General features: G+C 42.6%; 1 protein-coding gene across 8 annotated transcripts in view; it reads left to right on the forward strand.

The window, feature by feature from the left end:
• The window catches only part of dnah14 (dynein axonemal heavy chain 14), a 362,578-nt gene that overhangs the window by 108,141 nt on the left and 233,768 nt on the right, over positions 1-20,669 (forward strand). For 7 of the 8 annotated variants that reach the window (XM_062972594.1, XM_062972581.1, XM_062972591.1 and 4 more), the window contains 5 exons: positions 6,545-6,886; positions 12,135-12,528; positions 17,736-17,926; positions 19,716-19,961; positions 20,337-20,458. In XM_062972594.1, the coding sequence (XP_062828664.1) occupies positions 6,545-6,886; positions 12,135-12,528; positions 17,736-17,926; positions 19,716-19,961; positions 20,337-20,458 (1,295 nt within the window). The remainder of the gene's footprint in view (positions 1-6,544; positions 6,887-12,134; positions 12,529-17,735; positions 17,927-19,715; positions 19,962-20,336; positions 20,459-20,669) is intronic. The other variant, XM_062972601.1, reaches the window with a different exon arrangement.

Raw genomic sequence — 20,669 nt, forward strand, 5'->3', positions numbered from 1 at the left:
TCCGGCCGAAGAAACTCTAAGGGGGCCGATGCTGGAAAAAATACTGAAGAAGCTCGAACTCAGGATGCCCCAGTGAGTAAGATCGCACCCAGAGGGGCTTTTGCGAGGGCAGAGAACATTTCCGCCGACATACAGAACAGAGAATTGCCCAGAAGTCAACGTTCTGAACATGTGTCGGTCAGAGCCACAAGCCCTAGTTCATCAAAACACAGAGCCCAGCAGAAAGGCTACAAAACTAGAACTTTTTGGGGGGCTGGTTTTAGGGTCAGGACAAGAATGCCGAAGGCACTTTCAACACAAAGGATGAATACCTCTCCAGTTAGGGCCACTATTAATACAAACGGGGAAGATAGAGCCACAGAAGAGGGTCATTCCAAAAACCCAGCGGCTGGGGGCTCATTCCCTCGGTGCAACGGAACACCTGCACGTCCTAAACGATGTTTAGGAGACTTCGCATTTACTCCAACTCCGCTGTGCCCACAGGCTGGTGCTCAAAATCATACCCCCTCGGGCCTTGCGTCATTCCCTTTTCTGGAGGTGGTTCGAACATCGGGTACCTAACTGACACTACAGACGAACCCAGAACTGGGAGGACGATCCCAGTAATCATCAGGAGAGGGGTATATGAGAATGATAGCATGCTGGTCTCTAAAAAGAGACAAAGTCAGCGACAGATTCGGCCTTCATCTGTCCTACGTGATATTCCCAAGTATGATAACAGTGGTCCTAGGTCAAGTGCCAGAGTAAGATCGAGCCGATTGGAAACTTGTTCTCTTTCCAACTTGCGTTCCATCCCTAGGCATACGGCCGAGAAAGTGCTACCAACGCCCCTCCTGTCCCTGCTATTATTCAATGCTAGGTCTATTGTCAACAAAACTGCTACCCTCTCTGACTTTATTCTCGATCAAGCAGCGGACCTGGTTTTTTATTACAGAGACCTGGATCCGTGAGGGTGATAACATTCCCTCACATGAACTGACTCCTCCAGGCTTCCAGATATTTCAACAGCCACGGAGTGGGGGTCGGGGTGGAGGGGTAGCAATACTCTCCCGTGATTATTTTACCATCAAAGCTATTCCAACTCCAAAGATAGCCAGTATTGAGTGTGTTGGTGTGGTCCTGGCTAGCAGGGAATCCCTAGCCATTCTTGTAGTTTACCGCACGCCTGGGTCTCCGGGAGAGAGTCTGCTAAATTTAATAGATCTTGTGGCAGACTGGGTCCTGAAGTTCCCCAGACTTATTGTTCTGGTGACTTTAATGTACATGTCGAGGCATTGCCATCTTCATCTGTGACTAAGGACCTAGTACCAACCTTTGAAGCTCTGGGCCTCTCACTACTCAAGACTCGCCCTACTCATCGGGCCGGCCACACCTTGGACCTGATTTTTAATATCGGAGTACAAACATCTCTATCTGCGGTAATTGATGTTCCCTGGTCTGATCACGCTGTCCTGAAGGCCCGGATTGAGATTCCATCTCCTCCTCCCCATCTTGCCACACTAATCTTTGCTCGGCCTAGGAGACTCATAGAACCTGCTAGGTTCTTGAATGCCCTTAAGGGCCTGGGAACTGCGTGCGTCACTCTCAATGAGCTAGTCAACACCTGGAATGTCAGTTTGTTGGCTGCCTTGGATGAGATTGCCCCCAGACGCCTCCTTCGCCCTCACTGGAATCGCTCCCCCGGTATACTAATGAGCTGCGGACGATGAAGCAAGCACGAAAGTGGCTGGAACATCGGTGACGACAGAAGCCCGACGAGGTGTCACTGTCCGCGTTCAAGGCTTTTCGCAGGTCCTACGAATCAGCCGTCAAGGACGCTAAAAAATCTTACAATTCCTCCTTAATAGCCTCTGCTAGATCGCACCCAGCTCAAGTATTCAAAATCGTTCGTGCTTTGACCAGTCCGGCTCCCTTAGTCCAAAACCCAGCAACCACGGCTCTTACAGCAGAGGCATTCCAGAAGTTTTTCACTGATAAAATCACCGTGCTTCGACAGGAACTGCCCCCTACAGCTGATACCTTAAGTGAGCTTGAGACTTTGTGGCCGCTTAGTGGGCCTATCTTTGACCGATTTACTCTGCTTGACAAGGAAGATGTCACTAGAATCCTGGCTGTTGCAAAACCAACCACCTGTTCCCTTGATCCGTGCCCCTCCTGGCTGGTGAAGAGCTGCCTGGAAGGTCTACTCGATCTGTTGAGTAATATCATCAATGGCTCTCTTGAACAGGGGGTCTTCCCGGACAACCTAAAAGAGGCAAGGGTTCGTCCCCTGCTAAAGAAGCCTAGCTTGGATCCCATGACCCTTGCCAACTATCATCCTGTCTCCAACCTCCCATTCTTGGGTAAGATGATAGAGCGGGCTGTGCTGGGACAATTGCAACAATTTCTGGATGATACAGCCGGGCTGGACCCTTTCCAGTCAGGCTTCCGCCCTGGCCATGGGACGGAGACAGTCCTGGTTGCCATTACAGATGAACTTCGTCGCCAGTCTGATAGCGGCGGATCAGCGCTACTGGTACTTCTCGACCTTACCGCAGCGTTTGACACCGTTGACTACGATCTAATGATTCACCGTCTCGCCATGTCCGGAGTTCGCGGTCAGGCCCTCAATTGGTTCAACTCATTTCTGCGAAACCGGAGCCAATGCGTGGAGTATATGGATCAAGTCTCTGACAGATCTCCCCTCCTATGTGGGGTACCCCAAGGTGCCATTCTCTCCCCTCTTCTCTTCAACATCTACGTTAGACCCCTTGCTAGCTTGGTTCGGAGTTTCGGCCTAGACTGTTATCAATATGCGGACGACACCCAACTCCTTCTGCGCTTGGAGCCTGGAGCAACGTCAATACCAGAAAATTTCACCTTATGTCTGGAGGCTCTGTCAAACTGGCTACGTGCTAGTAGATTGAAGGTGAACCCGGCAAAGACTGAGATTCTTTGGCATGGCCGTTCAACTGGTCTGACCCACTTGCTACCCACCTTCGATGGTGCTGTCCTATCTCCTTCGCCCACCGTTAAGAGCCTGGGTGTCGTTTTAGATTCGCAGCTGACAATGGAAGCTCAGGTCGCTGCTGCCAGCAAACAGGCCTTTTTCCACCTACGACAAGCGAGGCAACTGGCACCCTATCTGATGAGGCGCTGGCAACAGTCATTCATGCCACGGTCACATCTAGGCTGGACTATTGCAACGCCCTGTATATTGGGCTTCCGATGTCCACGACCCGAAAGCTCCGTATTGTTCAGAATGCAGCAGCCAGGCTACTCACAAGAACACCCATGAAATGCCACATAACACCAGTGCTGCAGCATCTGCATTGGCTTCCAACTGATTACCGTGGTCTATATAAGATGCTAGTCCTGACTTTTAAAACTCTTTACGGCCAGGACCCATCGTATCTTAGGGACCGTCTCTCCTTCTCCCATCATCGGAGGTCGCAACGACCATCCCAACGAGACTTACTCTATGTACCGGGTCCTAGAGAAGTGCACTTGGAGAGGACCAGGCACCGAGCTTTTTCTGTTTCTGCCCCTGCCTTATGGAATGCCTTGCCGCCCTATATGAGAGCCATGCGTGAGTTGGGGCCTTTTACCCTAGCACTCAAGATGTCAGAGACAGAACGCCACCAGATAAAGTTCAACACAGTTTATTAAAGTTACAGAACTAAAAAGTGTCCGTATGAAACAAAGGACTAGGCAAACACTTGCCTTCAGTGTAAAAGATACACAAAAAAGACTCCGCTGATACCTAAAGCGGTTCAAAAGATAAACCGGATTAAACGGGAGTTTAATCCGGGTTAAACAAAAAATGCTTACTTCAGCCCGGCAATTTAAACAAACAAAAGTTGATAAACAAAGACTCAAAGAAACATAAAAAGCTGGCAGCAGATTCCTCTCTGCTACTCGAAAGCTGCAAATGAGTAACTAAGGTTGTTACTCCTCCGTGCAACAAACGGGATCCGGATCCAAGCACATCAATCAGGGAAACAACGGTCAGCAGGGTCCCAGTCTGGTCCGAGGTCGAAAGCCAGGTACAGAGGTCTTTAGTTCACCAATTCCACCGAAAGCCACAGAAGGGGTAGTCCGAGGTCGTAGTCAGTCAGTCTGTCCAGCGTCAATCCAGAGTAGGCAATTAATGTCCGTCAAGAAGACGACGGAGGTCCAAGCTAATAAGATTAAACACAGGTTGCACAACAAAAGCCCACACAGTTCCTCCCGCCGTCTATGCCCAGTGTCCTTGGTAACTTACGTATTCAGCAAGCGAAACACACCCGTCTTCAGGAAATTCCCAACAAGAGCCCAAGCGTTCGTCCAGATTACCTTGCCCAACGCAATTAGCCCTGGATTCAAAACCCCATTTTATGCCAGTTTACAACACCAATTGGACTAGTATTAATAAAAAATCTGTCTTTATCATTACACTAATAAATTCCCTGTATGGTTATTTCAAAATCTATTTTTGTCTTCTTTTTCAAATACTCAAAGGCAAGTCTCCATTTTCTAGCAAACTCTTTTTTGTTTCCTCCCCTTATACCATTGGAGATCTTGGCCATTTGAATATATTTGACTAATTTTCTTCTCCAATCATTAATCAGTAGTTCTTTCTCCTGCTTCCAAGATATGTCTAGATGATTATTTTATTGGGCAGTCACATGAATTCAGTTATGATTTTTATATAGATTCACTGTAATTCATGTGTAATCCTTCCATGTCTTCCAGCTGTTTATTCCACCTTTTTTCTCATAGAAAATAGGCAGGGAGAGCAAACAAAATAGTTGCATGGTGACTTTTATAGCATTGGAAGAGTGACATTGTTAAAGCTGGATCAGTAACTGAAAATCATGGATCACATTTCTTGTTCCCATCACAACCAATTGTTTCTTCCTCCCTCTCCACTTAGTTTTCCCAAAGGACAGTATCTTCTCTTTTTCTTCTTTAACTTTGGAACAAATGAGATATAATGTGGAGAAAGTTGTAGGCATACCTTGCATTTTCATTTCCTTCAGCTGATCTCACATGCTCCAGAAGTATAGTGAGGAAATAAATATAGTGCTATGATAATAGCTTCACTCTGGAGCATGTACAACATGCCCCAATTTTTTTTTTTAAAACCAAACTGCTGCTGTCTTATAAACAAGAAGTAAGAATTGAGGGGTTAGGGAAGCTGTGTGACAGATGGGCGGGGGGGGGGGGGGGGGGAGGGAACATAGGAAGTGGAATAAAAGAATATTTATTTATTTACTTATTTGCCCCATTTATACCCCACCTTTCTCACCCCGAAAGGAGCCACTGAAATGCAACCAAAGAAGTTCTGGGAATGAGGAGATCACAGTGAAGTTGAAATTTAGATTTCTAAGGGCAACAGAAAGTGAGGGCCTGTTCCCTGGAGAAATCTGGAAGAGATCAGGACCCCCCCCCCCCCCCCAGTTGAAGGCAAACGACAGAGTCTTTACTGCAATTTTTGCCCAATAATGGATGCTTGTAGAGCTCCTGCCCAAATGGTACAAGCATAACCATTATGAGAGACACAGTAAATTTTATACAGAAGAAATACCATACATTAACATTGCCAAGTTTTGGAATTCCCTGCCCTGTCCCTGATTGGTTGAGCATTGAAAGCCAACTGGTGCCACCTCCCCTCCTGGTGGGCTCAGGAAGTGCGCACTATAATATGCTCAGGCCCCGATGATGCGGCTGGGGATTCCCTCCCAGCCGGGTGGGAAAACCCTGGGGCCTCTAATCAGCTGTTGGGGGTGTCTCTTGGGCAGAGAAGTTTTCCAGGATGTTGTACCCGTCTCTGGATGCTTAGGAAGGAATCTGAGAAACAATGAATGTCTGGGGTGAGCAAATAGTGGGATTAGGCAAATGCTAAATCCAGAATGTTGGGACAAAGGGTAGCAAGTCCCCAGGTCCACTGTCAAGCAGAACAAACAATGGCGGAGTCCAAAAATGTCTATTCGAAGTGGCAGAGCATCTTATTCTTTTGTCCATGACTTAGTCTGATTGATGGCCTGTTTTGTCCTTCAAGTCCCAGAAATCCCAGCCAGTATATCAGCTGTTAGGATTTCTGGGAGTTAAAGGCCAAAACACCTGGGGACCCACAGGTAGAGAACCACTGATATAGAGAGAAGGGCGCTGCTGAAATTCATTTTGGCCCTTTGCCCTTGGAAAACTAAATCCTTTTCATGGTGAACTATGCATTCCTTTTTGTTAAGGGTGCTCGATATTGACAGCACACCTTGGTCAGGGTCTCCTCAATCTGGCAGTACCAGAGCCTTTTGTCTTGAAACTTCATAAATGTCTTTCTTAATGGCACAAACGATACTTTTGGTGACAAAGTTGACAAAGAATGATGTATCTTCCTGTTCCAAAATTCCCTGCCTGACACAAATTCCTTCTTAGAAATCTCATTCCTCACCTCTTAAGTGCCTCACAGTCCTGTCTATATCCTCTTAGGAGGCCTATCACAAAGTTTTACATGCACATTTCTGTGGATTTTTTTATAGATTTAATATATCTAAATATATCATTAATATTTCATTTTATGTAGATCACCAGAACAGCACTTGCAAAGCTGAGCAAAGAACTGACAACGGTGGATGGATTTATTGAGCATCTGCAATACCTCCAAGAAATTTCCACAGATCTACCCAAAATAAACACGCAGTATAATAGTCTTTCTGAACTCTACTATATTGCAAAAGACTATGACATTTTTCTTCCAATTCAGCAACTAGCTCTGTATCAGACCATTGTGCGCACACTCCAGAATCTTCAATCAACTGTTCTCATTTGTGAAAAAATGAAGGATGATCATATTATAAAATTCAGTGAAGGCTTAGGAGAATATATTGACAATCTGCAGGCTGAAATGAGGGAATATAAGAACAAAGTAAGTTACCATGATAGAAAAAATTATGCAATCTTAGTATTTGCAGAAGAATGAGACCACAGCAGCTGTGCATTTAACTTTCTTATTAAGAAATGAGGTTTTTTTTAAAAAAGTTTTATCCTGTCCTTCTCCTGATACCCTGTTTCCCCTAAAATAAGACATCCCCAGAAAATAAGACCTAGTAGAGGTTTTGCAGAATTGCTAAATATAAGGCCTCCCCTAAAAGTAAGACCTAGCAAAGTTTTTGTTTGGAAGCATGCCCACCAAAGAGCATAAAGGATTGGTAAATGCACATACCATAGTTTGTTGTACATGGAAATAATGGTAGTAACAAGAAATTCTTGATAGGATTCACAGTTTGTCTGGTTATGCTGGTTTGTGATGACAACTACTGTACAGTATATAATAAATGTTCTTTTTTGGGGTGGTATGTCTTTCGGGCTGTGTGGCCATGTTCCAGAAGTATTCTCTCCTGACGTTTCGCCCACATCTATTGCAGACATCCTCAGAGGTTGTGAGGTATGGAGGTATACCTCACAACCTCTGAGGATGCTTGCCATAGATGTGGGCGAAACGTCAGGAGAGAATACTTCTGGAACATGGCCACACAGCCCGAAAGACATACAACAACCCTGTGATCTCGGCTATGAAAGCCTTCAACAATACATCGTTCATTTTTTTGTTCAACAATAAATGTGAATTCTTCTTCATGGAAAAGTAAGACATCCCCTGAAAATAAGACCTAGAGCATCTTTGGGAGCAAAAATTAATATAAGACACTGTCTTATTTTCGGGAAAACACGGTATAGGACTTAAGGCTGCTGCAAACATGACACAATACACATTTAAAACAAAACATGTACATGTAAATATGAATGTAATTTTTTAAAAAATAAATCTTTGTGTCACGAAGCACAACAATTAAAATAGAATTACAACTACAGTTAACAACTACACAGCCCCCCCCCCAACTCCTGAAACCCCACTCCTCCCAGCCCCAGGAAACAGCCCCTGTTTTCACATGCCTGAAAAAGGCAAGCAGGAATGAGGTCATCCTTGTCTCACTATGGAGGAAGTTCCAGAGTCAGAGCAGCCACCAAAAAGGCCCACTTCTGAGTGAAATTGGTCTTGGCCAAATAAGAGTATTAGCAATTTGCAGGTGCTAAGAGGCTCCACAAACCTTCTCTTAAAGTGGGGAATCAGGTATGGCTTTCCACTCACCATTTTCTGCATCATCGTTGGTGTTGAAGCTGGATACCCACATCATAGGTCCCTATCCCATAACAGTACAAATTAATCCTGTGTCTTATTTGAATTGTTCTTATAAAATATGAGCCACTATGAGTCCTAATTTTGAGGGAAAAGCAGGACACAAATAAATACCGTCATCATTACTTGCAAGCATCTATATCATTCTTTAGCATACATTTAGTGTAGCTAGGTATTCCTTCTTTAGCTCTTTACCTATTCCAGGCTACAGTTCTCTTCATAATTTCTTCTGTTTTCACCAGTTAGAGTACTATTTTCCTTTGGGAAGAAGACTGAGGCAGAAATGGTATTGAGGAGTTCTTTTTCTTTGTTCCTTGCCTGTCTCCAGACTATTGACAGTAGAAGACCTACCCCTTTAGACATACATGCAAACCAACAAATAGTGTAGACAAACAATCAGGTTTAATTCCCAAAACACAAGTTGATCTTTCTCCTCAGATACTGAACTTCAGAGTCATGCAGCAGCTATACAGAGCTAATGGCACATACCACTGCACCCAACCCAATCAGTGAATTGGCAAGAGCTTCTAAGATCATGTGCTCAAAAAGGGCTCACAGTCACAAACACACAAAAAGAAACACTTGTCTATAACCAGTCAACACTGATCCCCACTTCAAACACTAGCTCATCTTCTGTTTCATCAGAGACTGAGCTCCAGAGACAGGTGGATTGGCTATATAGAGCTAGTGGCTGATAGCTCCACTCACGATCAGGTTAGATGAAACCAGCAGAGGTTGGATGGGGGGAAAGTCTGAAATTATGACCACAAGTACCATATATACCTGAGTATAAGATGAGTTTTTCAGCCCTTTTTAGGATGAAAAAGCCTCTCTCGACATACTCAGGTGAGGGTCCTGGTGGGAAGGTGTGGAACTGAAAGAAGGGCTTCTTTCAGCCCCACACCTTCCTGTCAGGACCCTCACCTCTCCACACAGTGACCCAGATCTCCTTTCTCTTTCTCCCTCTCCCCATGCATGCCTTGCTTCTCCCTCGCCCTGCGCACACCTTTCTCTCTTTCTTCCTCACTCAGTGCATGCCTTTCTCTCCTCTTTCACCTCATGTGTGCTTTTCTCTTCTCCCTCGCCCTGTGCACGCCTTTCTCTGCTTCTCCCTTGCCCTACGCATCTCTTTCTGCTTCTTCGTCACTCCGCGCACATCTTTCTTTGTTTCTCCCTCACCTCCCCTTCCTACCCAGTCTTTACTATCCCCAGCCCCTCTCTCCCACTTTTCCATCTCCCTTTCCATCCCCGCCTTTCCCAGGTTCCAGCCTCTCTTTCGCATTTCAGTCTTGCCTTTGTCCCACATCAGTTTCCCACTTTCCCAGTCCCTCTTTCTCACCCCAATCCTTTCCACTTCTTCACTTGCCCCCTCCCCACTCCAGTCTTTCCACCTTTCCAGCCCGCCCTTTTGCACCCCAGTCTTGCTCATTTTTTGATCTTCCTTTCCCCATCCCAATCTTTTCCAGCTGTCCCTCTTTCTCACCCCAATTTCTCCAGGTTTTCCCAATCTTCCCCCTTCATTCTAGACTGGGGTCTTTTCCACTTTTCTAGCCCTCCTTTCCATCCCAATCTTTCCCAATTTCCAGCCCCATTTCACACCTCAGTCGTTCCATCTTCTCCAGTTGCCCCCTTCCCACCCCAATCTGTCCTAGTTTTCTAGCTACCCCTTTTCCACCTCATTTTCCCACTTTTCAACCACTTCTTCCAACATTTTCCCATTTCCAGTCCTTTTTTCCAACCCCCTTCCCAAGCTAGTCTTTCCCAGTTTTCCTTATTAATATACACACAGCATTTCCCCCAAAATTTGTATCATAGTTAAAATAAACTATGGTGATTATTGCATTGTTGTTGTTGTTGTTGTTATTGTTGTTATATTTATTATTTTATTCTATATATTGTGGTTACATGTATTATTTTACCCTGTTATTGTTATTAAATTAATTATTTTACTCTAGCCCCTGGTGGCACAGCAGGTTAAACCACTGAGCTGCTGAACTTGCTGACTGAAAGATCAGCTATTCGAATACAGGGAGTGGGGTGAGCTCCCACTGTTAGCCCCAGCTTCTGCCAATCTAGCAGTTTGTTTATTATTTTACTGTTATTACTATTGTTATTACATTTATTATTTTACTCTATTATTATTATTTCATTACTAGCTGTGTTCGGCCACGCGTTGCTGTGGCTTATGGGAATCATTTGTTGGCCAAGTAGAATAGTAGTGGATAGCCTTGCAGGCTCAAAAGCCTGGCTGTTTTCTTCTTATGGGAATCCTTGTTTGGTGAACTGGAATACAATGGAATAGGCTTGCTGCTTGGAAGGCTGGGTACTTGCGTTCTAGGGGAATCGTTTTTTGGGCTGCTAGAATTGCAATGAATAGCCTCGCTGCTTCAAAGCCTGGCTGCTTGCTACCTAGCAGAATCTTTGGTTGGTCAGCTTCAATAGTACAGAGTAGTATCACTGCTTCAAAGCCTGGCTACCTTCTACCAAGGATAATCCTTTGTTGGTTTGGTTGAATTGGACTGAATAGCCCTGCAGCTTCAATGCCTGTCTGTGTTATACTTAGGGGAATCCTTGTTTGGTGAGCTGGAGTAGCACCCTCAATCAAAGAGTTGCTTTGAAGCCTAGCTACTTCCTTTGTAGGGGAATCTTTGTTTGGCCAGCTTGAATTGCACTTAATAGTCTTGCAGTTTAAAAGACTGGCCACTTTCTACATAGGGGCTTCCTTCATTGGCCAGGTTGAATGGGATGGAGTAGCCTTGTGGCTTCAAAGCCTGGGGATTTTCTACCTAGGGGAAATCTTGGTTGGCCAGGTTGAACAGCACTGAACAGCCTTGCTGCTTGCAAGCCTGGCTGCTTTCTACCTTGTGGAAACCTTGGTTGACCAGGTTGAATGGCAATGAATAGTCTTGGTGCAGCAAGTATGACTGCTACAATTAGTCACCTTAATTAGCATTTAATGGCATTGTAGCATGAAAGCCTGGCTGCTTTCTGCCTGGAGGAATCCTTTGTTGGGAGGTGTTAGCTGGCCCTGATTGTTTCCTGTCTGGAATTCCTGTTTACCTATTGTTGCTCTTTATTTACTGTCCTGGTAATAGAGATTATATTGTTCTGTTTTATTATACCACAGTAATGTTTATATATTATATTTATTATCTTATATTATTTGCTTTGAACTAGATTATATGAGGCCCCTTCTACACAATTGTATAAAATCCACACTGAACTGGATTATATGTCAGTGTGGACTCAAGATAACCCAGATACTGTGGATTATATCTGTCTTGGCATTCTGGGTTATATAGCTATGTGGAAGGGTCTTAAGTCTACAATGTCATATCATTGAGTTCAAATCAAATAATCTGTATTTTATCAGCAGTGTGGAAGAGGCTTAAGTAAGGCCTAACTCTGCCTGTCGTCATTGTGGCTGAGTGGGTTGCTGGGGCAAAGGGGGTGGGGCCTAAAGGGGCGGAGCCTACTCTTCTGACCGGCAGCCAGGAAAAAAACGGCTTTTCCACATCTTCTAATTTGGACTTTATTTTTATAGGTTTTTTTGTTTTGTTTGAAAGACACAGATTAGATGACTATGTCTTTTGTGGCCAAATTTGGTGTGATTTTTACATATATAGATTTTTACTCTAGCATTATTGTTATTATTAAATTTATTATTTTACTCTATTATTATTGGAAGGATTCATAAGCACATTTACATTGAAGAAGGTTAGAATAATGATTTAATCAGAGTTGGACAGTTATCTTAAATTACAGTTTTATGTAAATATTCAACATTTAACCGACTCCTCAATTAATGTAATTTTATTAGTATTTATTTTTATTTTTGAAATGTACCAATAGCTGCTGCATTTCCCACACTATGGCATGTATCACAAAATATATTTTGATTGGAAGACAAATCATGTATAGCTCTTGGTGGATTTTCATATTTGTGTGATTGTGATCATTTTATCATGTATTGTTTTAGGTGAGAAACCCTGTCCTCCTCCTCAGTGAAACATTGCCTAAGACAGCAAAAGAGATGATTGAAAGCCTCATTGAAGAAGCAGCAGTAATTAGTGAAAAAATTATAAACTATTCAAATTACCAGACAGTTTTTGACAGCTCTGTTAGTGGCATGAAATTACTGTCATTGGATAAGCTGTCACATGCAGATCATTCTGGAAATTCTCAAAAGGTGAATGCTGAACTTGCTGAAATTGAAAGTGAACTTGCATTGCGCAAATTGTTGTGGGATTCTCATGAAGAGTGGACCAAGCTTTTCTTTAGATGGAAACACACCATTTTTTGGAATCTTAATGTTGATTTAATCCAAAAAGATGTTAACAGGCTCATTCAAATCATACAAATTCTTGAAAAAGGTAAAATTTATTTTTAAATTGTGGTTATTGGAAGTGAATTCAAATGTTTAAAGATTAAAATTTTGATAATATATAATTAGAGTAGTTCAGAAATGAAAGTTTATCAAGAGTATTTAAATAGCAAGAGTATTTTTAAATAACTTTTAAATAGCAAGAGTATTTCAACATGAGAGACAGACAAATCAGTGCTGTGTAAAAAGAATGCAAGTCCTTTTTTCCTTGCCCTATATTTATCCTTTGTCATTTCATTCCTACAAAACATAAACTATAGCTGGCATGTTGTGTAGTATTTATATTGTTTCAGTTACATTTATGGCCATGTACATTTCATATTTCCCACTTATGTTCATTACACCATTGCAACAACCACAAATGTACCCCAAAACAACATTTGTGGAGATTGTTTCCAAATGTGAACAATTTTTTACAAGAATAAAAAAATGTGCTGAGTGATTTGCTATTTTTGATAGTTTTGATCTGTATATAATATTCTATTCCTAGCCAACAATGTGCTGCCACCTATATTTCATTTTTTAATGGGTATCTTTTGGAAACTTAACTCCACATATGAAACCAGGTAGTTCCAGCAACCAAAGGAAATCTGAAGATTTTAATGGCAAATGAGGTGCTGATAGATTATATTCTTCCACCACTGAACTGCAGTGTAGGGTCTTGGTAGTGGATCCGTAGGTGACTGTGGAGACCTATTCTTGGCCTGCATGTTCTTCCACAGTGAGGACATCACTTTCCAGATGGAACATGGTCCTGGTCAGGGTTGGCTTGATTCTCCTTCCTCTTATTCAAATTCCACATTACTGTTGGTCACAGCTGATCTCCAATTAGAGCGCTCAAGGGCCAGGACTTCTCAATTCTCAGTGTCTGCCACAGTTTTTAAGGTTGGCTTTAAGGCCATCTTTCTCCTTTCCTGTCCACCAACCTTCCCCTTTCCATTCTTCAGTTGGGAGTAGAGCAACTGCTTTGGGAGACAGTGATCAGGCATTAGAACAACATGGCCAGTCCATCAGAGTTGATAGTGGAGGATCATCATTTCATTGCTGGTGGTCTTTGCTTTTTTTCAGTACGCTGACAGTTGTCTGTCTGTCTTCCCAAGAGATTTGCAGGATTTTCAGAGGCAACGCTGAGGAATCGTTTCAGAAGTTGAGTGTGACATCTGTAGACGGTCCACGTTTCGCAGGCATGCAATAGGGTTGGGAAAACAATAGCTTTATAAACAAGCATCTTTGCCTCCCTACAAATGTCCTGAACCTCAAACACTCTGCTTCGCTCAGAAAAATACTTCACTCACAGAGCTCATACAGTGTTGTATTTCAGTGTTGATGTTGTTTTTTGTGAAGAGATGGCTGTCAAGGTAGCAGAAATGGTCAACGTTTTCTAACTTTACATTGTTAAGCTGTATTTTTGGCATTGCAGAGGGATTGGTTGGTGCCTGTTGAAAGAGCACTTTGGTTTTCTCAATGTTCAGTGAGAGGTCAAGCTTCTTGTATGCGTCTGCAAAGGTGTTTAGATTGGCTTGTAGGTCGTCTTCTGAATGAGCACAGATCACATTATCATCAGTATATTGGACTTCTATAACAGATGTTGTTGTGACCTTGGTTTTGGCTTTCAGTCTGCTGAGGTTAAACAGCTTGCTACCTGTCCAATAGACGATTTCTACACCAGTGGGAAACTTCCCATCAACAAGGTGCAATATCATAACGATGAAGATGATGAATAAGGTTGTTGTACTGAACTGCAGTGCAACAAGGACATCTCATGGGGACTCTGCCACTGCTCATTCATCCACAGCTCATTGGTGAATGGAAACTAAATACATTGTCCTTCAGCCCCATTCTAGCCAGTGCCTCAGAACTCCTTTGGATCTTAAGGTTGCCTGGTTTCTAAAGTGGATTTGGATAAATCAGATTGGCAGAAGAAATCATGGCTATGTCATCTAGCTACATTTCCCAGACCAAACCTCAGCCTATGTTTTAAACTTTAAAAAAATTGAAAATGTGTATGAAAGAAACCACACATGTTCATGCTTATACTTCTCTATATATAAAATGATAAAGTTTATTTATTTGTTTATTTACAGCATTTATATTCCGCCCTTCTCACACCGAAGGGGACTCAGGGCGGATCACATTACACATATAGGCAAACATTCAATGCCTTTTAACATAGAACAAAGACAAACAAACATAGGCTCCGAGCGGGGCTCGAACTCATGACCTCCTGGTCAGAGTGATTCATTGCAGTTAATTGCAGCTGGCTTGCTCTCCCGCCTGTGCCACAGTTGTTTGCACAGTGACTATAACAACAAAACTAAACGTCCCAGAAATACGAAACTTGGCAACACAACACAAAAGCCTTGCCTCCCAGTTATAACAACACAACCACACCACAAAACCACAATCTGGACCCACAAAACTCACAACAACACATCATGACTATAACAACACAACTAAATGCCCCAGAAATACAAAACTTGGTAACACAATGCAAAAGCCTTCCTTCCCGGTTGTAACAACACAACCACACCACAAAACCACAATCTGAACCCACAAAAATCACAACAACGCATCATGACTATAACAACACAACTAAGCGCCCCAGGAATACGAAACTTGGCACACAACTAAACGCCCGAGAAATACAAAACTTGGCAACACAACGCAAAAGCCTTGCCTCCCGGTTGTAACAACACAACCACACCACAAAACCACAATCCGGACCCACAAAACTCACAACAATGCATCGTGACTATAACAACACAACTAAACCGGATGGCCATCTGTCTGAGGGGTTTGGGTAGGGTCTTCCTCCATGACAAAAAGAAAGAAAGGGGTTGGACTGGATGCAAACTACAAATCCCAGCACCCCATAGCATTGAGTCCATGCATTTCAATGAGAGGCCTCTTCCTTCTCCCTTTCCCCGCCATCCAACCCACTGACCCAGTTCCATGGCTCCGCAGACAGGAAAGGTTGGGACGGATTGAACGAAGGAAGGAGGGAGGGAAGGGAAGCGAAGGAACGCCAAGGACAAGAGCCCTCCCTCTCTGCCCGGAAGGCCAAGAGCAAAAGGGAGAGAAAGACCATTGATCCGGTTATATTTACCCTCCTTTCTGACCAGTGTGTTCTTATCAGCAAGCTCAAGATCGGAGCAGAAAAAGGGAACAGCATAGGAATAAAGAAAACAAGGAGAGCACCCACTCTATCTATCCATCCACTCATCTATCCATCCACTCACCCACTAATAATAAACACCTACACAGGCAAGAATCAGCCATGCACTGAGACATCTTTATTAACGACTTAGACGAAGGGTTAGAAGGCACGATCATCAAGTTTGCAGACGACACAAAACTGGGAGGGATAGCTAACACTCCAGAAGACAGGAGCAGAATTCAAAACGATCTTGACAGACTAGAGAGATGGGCCAAAACTAACAAAATGAAGTTCAACAGGGACAAATGCAAGATACTTCACTTCGGCAGAAAAAATGGAAATCAAAGATACGGAATGGGGGACGCCTGGCTTGACAGCAGTGTGTGCGAAAAAGACCTTGGAGTCCTCGTGGACAACAAGTTAAAACATGAGCCAGCAATGTGATGCGGCTGCTAAAAAAGCCAATGGGACTCTGGCCTGCATCAATAGGGGTATAGCGTCTAGATCCAGGGAAGTTATGCTCCCCCTCTATTCTGCCTTGGTCAGACCACACCTGGAATACTGTGTCCAATTTTGGGCACCACAGTTGAAGGGAGATGTTGACAAGCTGGAAAGCGTCCAGAGGAGGGCGACTAAAATGATTAAGGGTCTGGAGAACAAGCCCTATGAGGAGCGGCTTAAAGAGCTGGGCATGTTTAGCCTGCAGAAGAGAAGGCTGAGAGGAGACATGATCTCCATGTACAAATATGTGAAGGGAAGTCATAGGGAAGAGGGAGCAAGCTTGTTTTCTGCTGCCCTGCAGACTAGGACACGGAACAATGGCTTCAAACTACAGGAAAGGAGATTCCACCTGAACATCAGGAAGAACTTCCTCACTGTGAGAGCTGTTCGACAGTGGAACTCTCTCCCCGGGGCCGTGGTGGAGGCTCCTTCCTTGGAGGCTTTTAAGCAGAGGCTGGATGGCCATCTGTCGGGGGTGCTTTGAATGCGATTTCCTGCTTCTTAGCAGGGGGTTGGACTAGATGGCCCATGTGGTCTCTTCCAACTCTACTATTCTATGATTCTATGATTCTATGCAAGGCCATTCAGTGCTCATCCGCCTCCCCAATCTCTACATTCACACTTGGCCTTCAAAAAAACAATTACAAAAATAACAATGACAACAACAACAATAAGAATCAACACTTCACAGGCAAGAAGCAGCCAGGCACTGAGGCTGAGAGGCCAGTCAGTGATACACTGGGCCTCCAAAAAAACAATACATTAGCATCTAACTTATCCAATCTTCATGACCACTACAACAACAATAATAATAAACACCTACACAGGCAAAAAAAAAAAATACTATTGTACCACAATAAAAATATAAACTGCACTCAGCAGAATCAGATTAACAACAAACCAAAGACAACAGGGATCTCAAGCAATTATCAATCAACACAAAAATTGAAGAAGGTAACAGACTTCAAATGCTACTACTAGTGTGAGTTTAAAGAAGGGTGGAGGTCACAGCATAAATACAACCTAATGTAGACTGACCAACACCACCAGACTAAGCCCCAGCAACGCGTGGCCGGGCACAGCTAGTGTGTGTATGTAGATTTTATATATATATATATATATATATATATATATATATATATATATATATGCGCTTAGGCGACCCCTCGTTGTCTGAGTATGATGGCCTTTCAAGTTCTTGGAAGAGGCCTGTGCGTAAGTTTTTAAAAAATGTGTGGAGGTCAATGTACAGCCGATCAACACACAGTCTTCACAGAGTGAGGGTCCCAACCAGTGGAGTGTTTAACACGATGACAGTGGCTTCTCAATCTGTTGCAGCCTTCTTTCACCTTTACAGCTGTTGTAACATGCACCATGTTATCTTCCACTTAATTCGCGGTTGAGGTTTATGCACCTTATTCATGGCTATATGAAATGTTAGCACATATTAGAAAGGGTATCTGTTATATAAGATATTCTTTGAACAAATCTTGTGAGAGGAATTTTTAATGTGTCCATTACACTTTCATACTTTGTAGGTTTGCCAGAAAATACTATTTTACCAGCTCTGAAGACATCATTGATGGATTTTAAGGAATTCTTGCCTATCATTATAGCTTTACGAAATCCCTGTCTACAATCAAGGCACTGGGAAATGATACAGAACATTGTTGGACAGTCATTTTCTGGTGATAAAAGGATTACCTTGGAAAAGATTTTTGAACTTAATGTAATTATATATGTACTATAATTTAAAGTATCTGTTTTTTATGCTGTCAAATCTACATGCTTGAGTTGGGACGTTATATACTGGATAAAAAGACCTTAGTACTAGGTGCCTTCCAAACACCACTTTCTGTAGTTTTTACTTTATAGTTCTAATGCTTTGTGATACAAATCAGTGAATGTCTCAAATGAGACAACTGACCTGAAAACCTACAGCTCCCTTGATATAAATCACATTTCAATCACCCTCAGAAACAAGTTTTTTTTTTTACTTTGGGGCAAGTGAAAATGTCTCAAATTTTAGACATTTAGCTGAATATATTAGAATATGTTAAACAGTTATGTGTGAAATAATGGTTAGCAGCAGCATCCCATTGGTGCTTGTAATAATTGCTGTTTAAATTTAAACATGCCTCCACTTGGTCAACCCTCTCTGGCTGTGGAAATTAGGCACTGTTCTGCATCAGGGTGGCCAGGTCCATATGCTAGGAATCACTTTGTGGGTTAATGATAAGCAAAATCTTTGTGGTGAGCATTCACAGTGGACAGTTGTTAATAGGATTTAGTTATTCAGTTCACTTTACACAGAACAAATGCATTGGCCAAATGTATGCTCCAGTTACTCATTAAAACAGATTTTCTTTACCTAATGCAAGCTTGTGCATACTGGATAAAAGTGCTCAGTTTTGGCCTGATGCATCATTATAAGGACTGTGGGGCTTTTTAAAAGGTCCATTTAATGCATCCTGTTCTGGTCCTTTTGCATATACATCAGCAACTTTTTGCAACTACGGTAGGCGGAGGTTCCTTTGCTAACAGCCAAAGATAAGTTTCCTATCTGGCTTACTTGTTTCACTTTCTCTCATATTACTGCACAGTTCCCACCGATGACAAAATAGTTGGTGGTGTGCCTTTGCTTTCCTGCTGTCATAGAATCAGAATCATAGAGTTGGAAGAGGCTTCATGGGCCATCCAGTCCAACACCTTGCAAGAAGCAGGAAAATCTCATTCAAAGCACCCCCGACAGATGGCCATCCAGCCTCTGCTTAAAAGCCTCCAAAGAAGAAGCCTCCACCACACTCCGGGGAGAGAGGTCCACTGCTGAACAGCTCTCATAGTTAGGAGGTTCTTCCTAATGTTCAGGTGGATTCTCCTTTCCTGTAGTTTGAAGCCATTGTTCTGTGTCCTAGTCTCCAGGGCAGCACAGAACAAGCTTGCTCCCTCCTGCTCCCTCATTCCTATGCTAAGCCCCTAAGGATCCAACCACTTTGACTGCATTGATCAGGTCCTCCGCATTTGTTAAGATGAGATCGAGAGTAGCCGATCCCCTTGTTACTTCTTCTACATTCTGGACCATAAAATTGTCTGCAAGGCAAGCAAGGAATTTGTTGGACTTTGTACTCTTGACTGAGTTTGTTTTCCAGCAGATATCAGAATAGTTGAAATCGCCCATGACTACTATATCTCTTCTTTGTGTGTGTTTGGTCAACTGCTGACAGAAGGCTTCATCAAGTTCTTCATCCTGGCTCGGAGGTCTGTAGTAGACACCCGCGATAAGATCTTTTTGAGTCCCGTTTCCCTTGATTCTCATCCAGATGCTTTCAAGCTGGTTCAGTAAGCATCTGAGAAGGGAAAGAAAACTCACCAGCACCATATGCCAAATAAAACAGATCTTGATATGTTTGAGATATGACTGAACACAGACTCAGAATAGCCTGACATTTATTAGGGCTTTTTCTTGGTCAGGATGCAACCTATCATGTTATTAATATTTCTGATTTTTTCACTTTTAGATGTTTCAGTATAAAAATGAAATTAATGAAGTCTCTATAACAGCTACCAATGAAACAACTCTTGAAATGATGCTAAAAAAGATAATGGACCTATGGCACAAAACTGATTTTCATTTATCGCCGTATCGTACTGAAACATCATCTACTTTAATTATTTCATCTGCTGAAGACTTAATTGCTCAGTTAGAAGATTCTCAAGTGACAATTTCAACAATTAAAGGTTCTTGTTTTGTTGGACCAATTAAGGTAAAAATCGTGGAGACATTTGGAGATAGTGTGGTGCTTAGTCATAAAATATGGTTACTTCCAGACTAGACCAATTTTAAGGAACTCGCTTTATATTTTTTTTCTTATCTGTGATTTCTGTCTCTTAACATGTCTGTGTATCTCCACCCACCTAATCATCTTCTCTTTTTTATCTTCTTCCTTCCCAGCAGTCAACATTGCTGGGATGACTCATTTCTTAATCTCAGTCCACCATTTTACATATTATGCACTGTGTCTATTTGAAATTCAGCGTGTATGTGCATAAATTAGAATTATTCACTAGGCTAATCTGTATAAAAGAGGACAATTGGCTATCATTTCCTTATTTTGTTGTTATTCTGTTTTCTGTAATAGAGTCTTGTAGATATTTGGGGTCGTAAGTTAAATCTCTTTTCTTGTACTTTGGAAGAATGGCTGACGTGTCAAAGGAATTGGATTTACCTTGAGCCCATTTTTCATGCTCCAGAAATCAAAAGGTATGCTAAAGTGCGTTAAGATGAAATATCAGCTTTTAGATATGAATATACTACTGGGAATTTTGTCTTTGTTGAGAATCCTCTTGAATGTTTTGTGAAAAGGGAAACTTAATCTGGTTTTTTAAAAAAAGACCTCTGTAAATAAATGCAAGAGACAGACCAAGAACTTTTCTTCTGATTGTTTTTCTCCTAAGTTATCATAGAGCTTAGC

This window comes from Anolis carolinensis, chromosome 1, assembly GCF_035594765.1.
Source record: "Anolis carolinensis isolate JA03-04 chromosome 1, rAnoCar3.1.pri, whole genome shotgun sequence".
Classification (NCBI taxonomy): domain Eukaryota; kingdom Metazoa; phylum Chordata; class Lepidosauria; order Squamata; family Dactyloidae; genus Anolis; species Anolis carolinensis.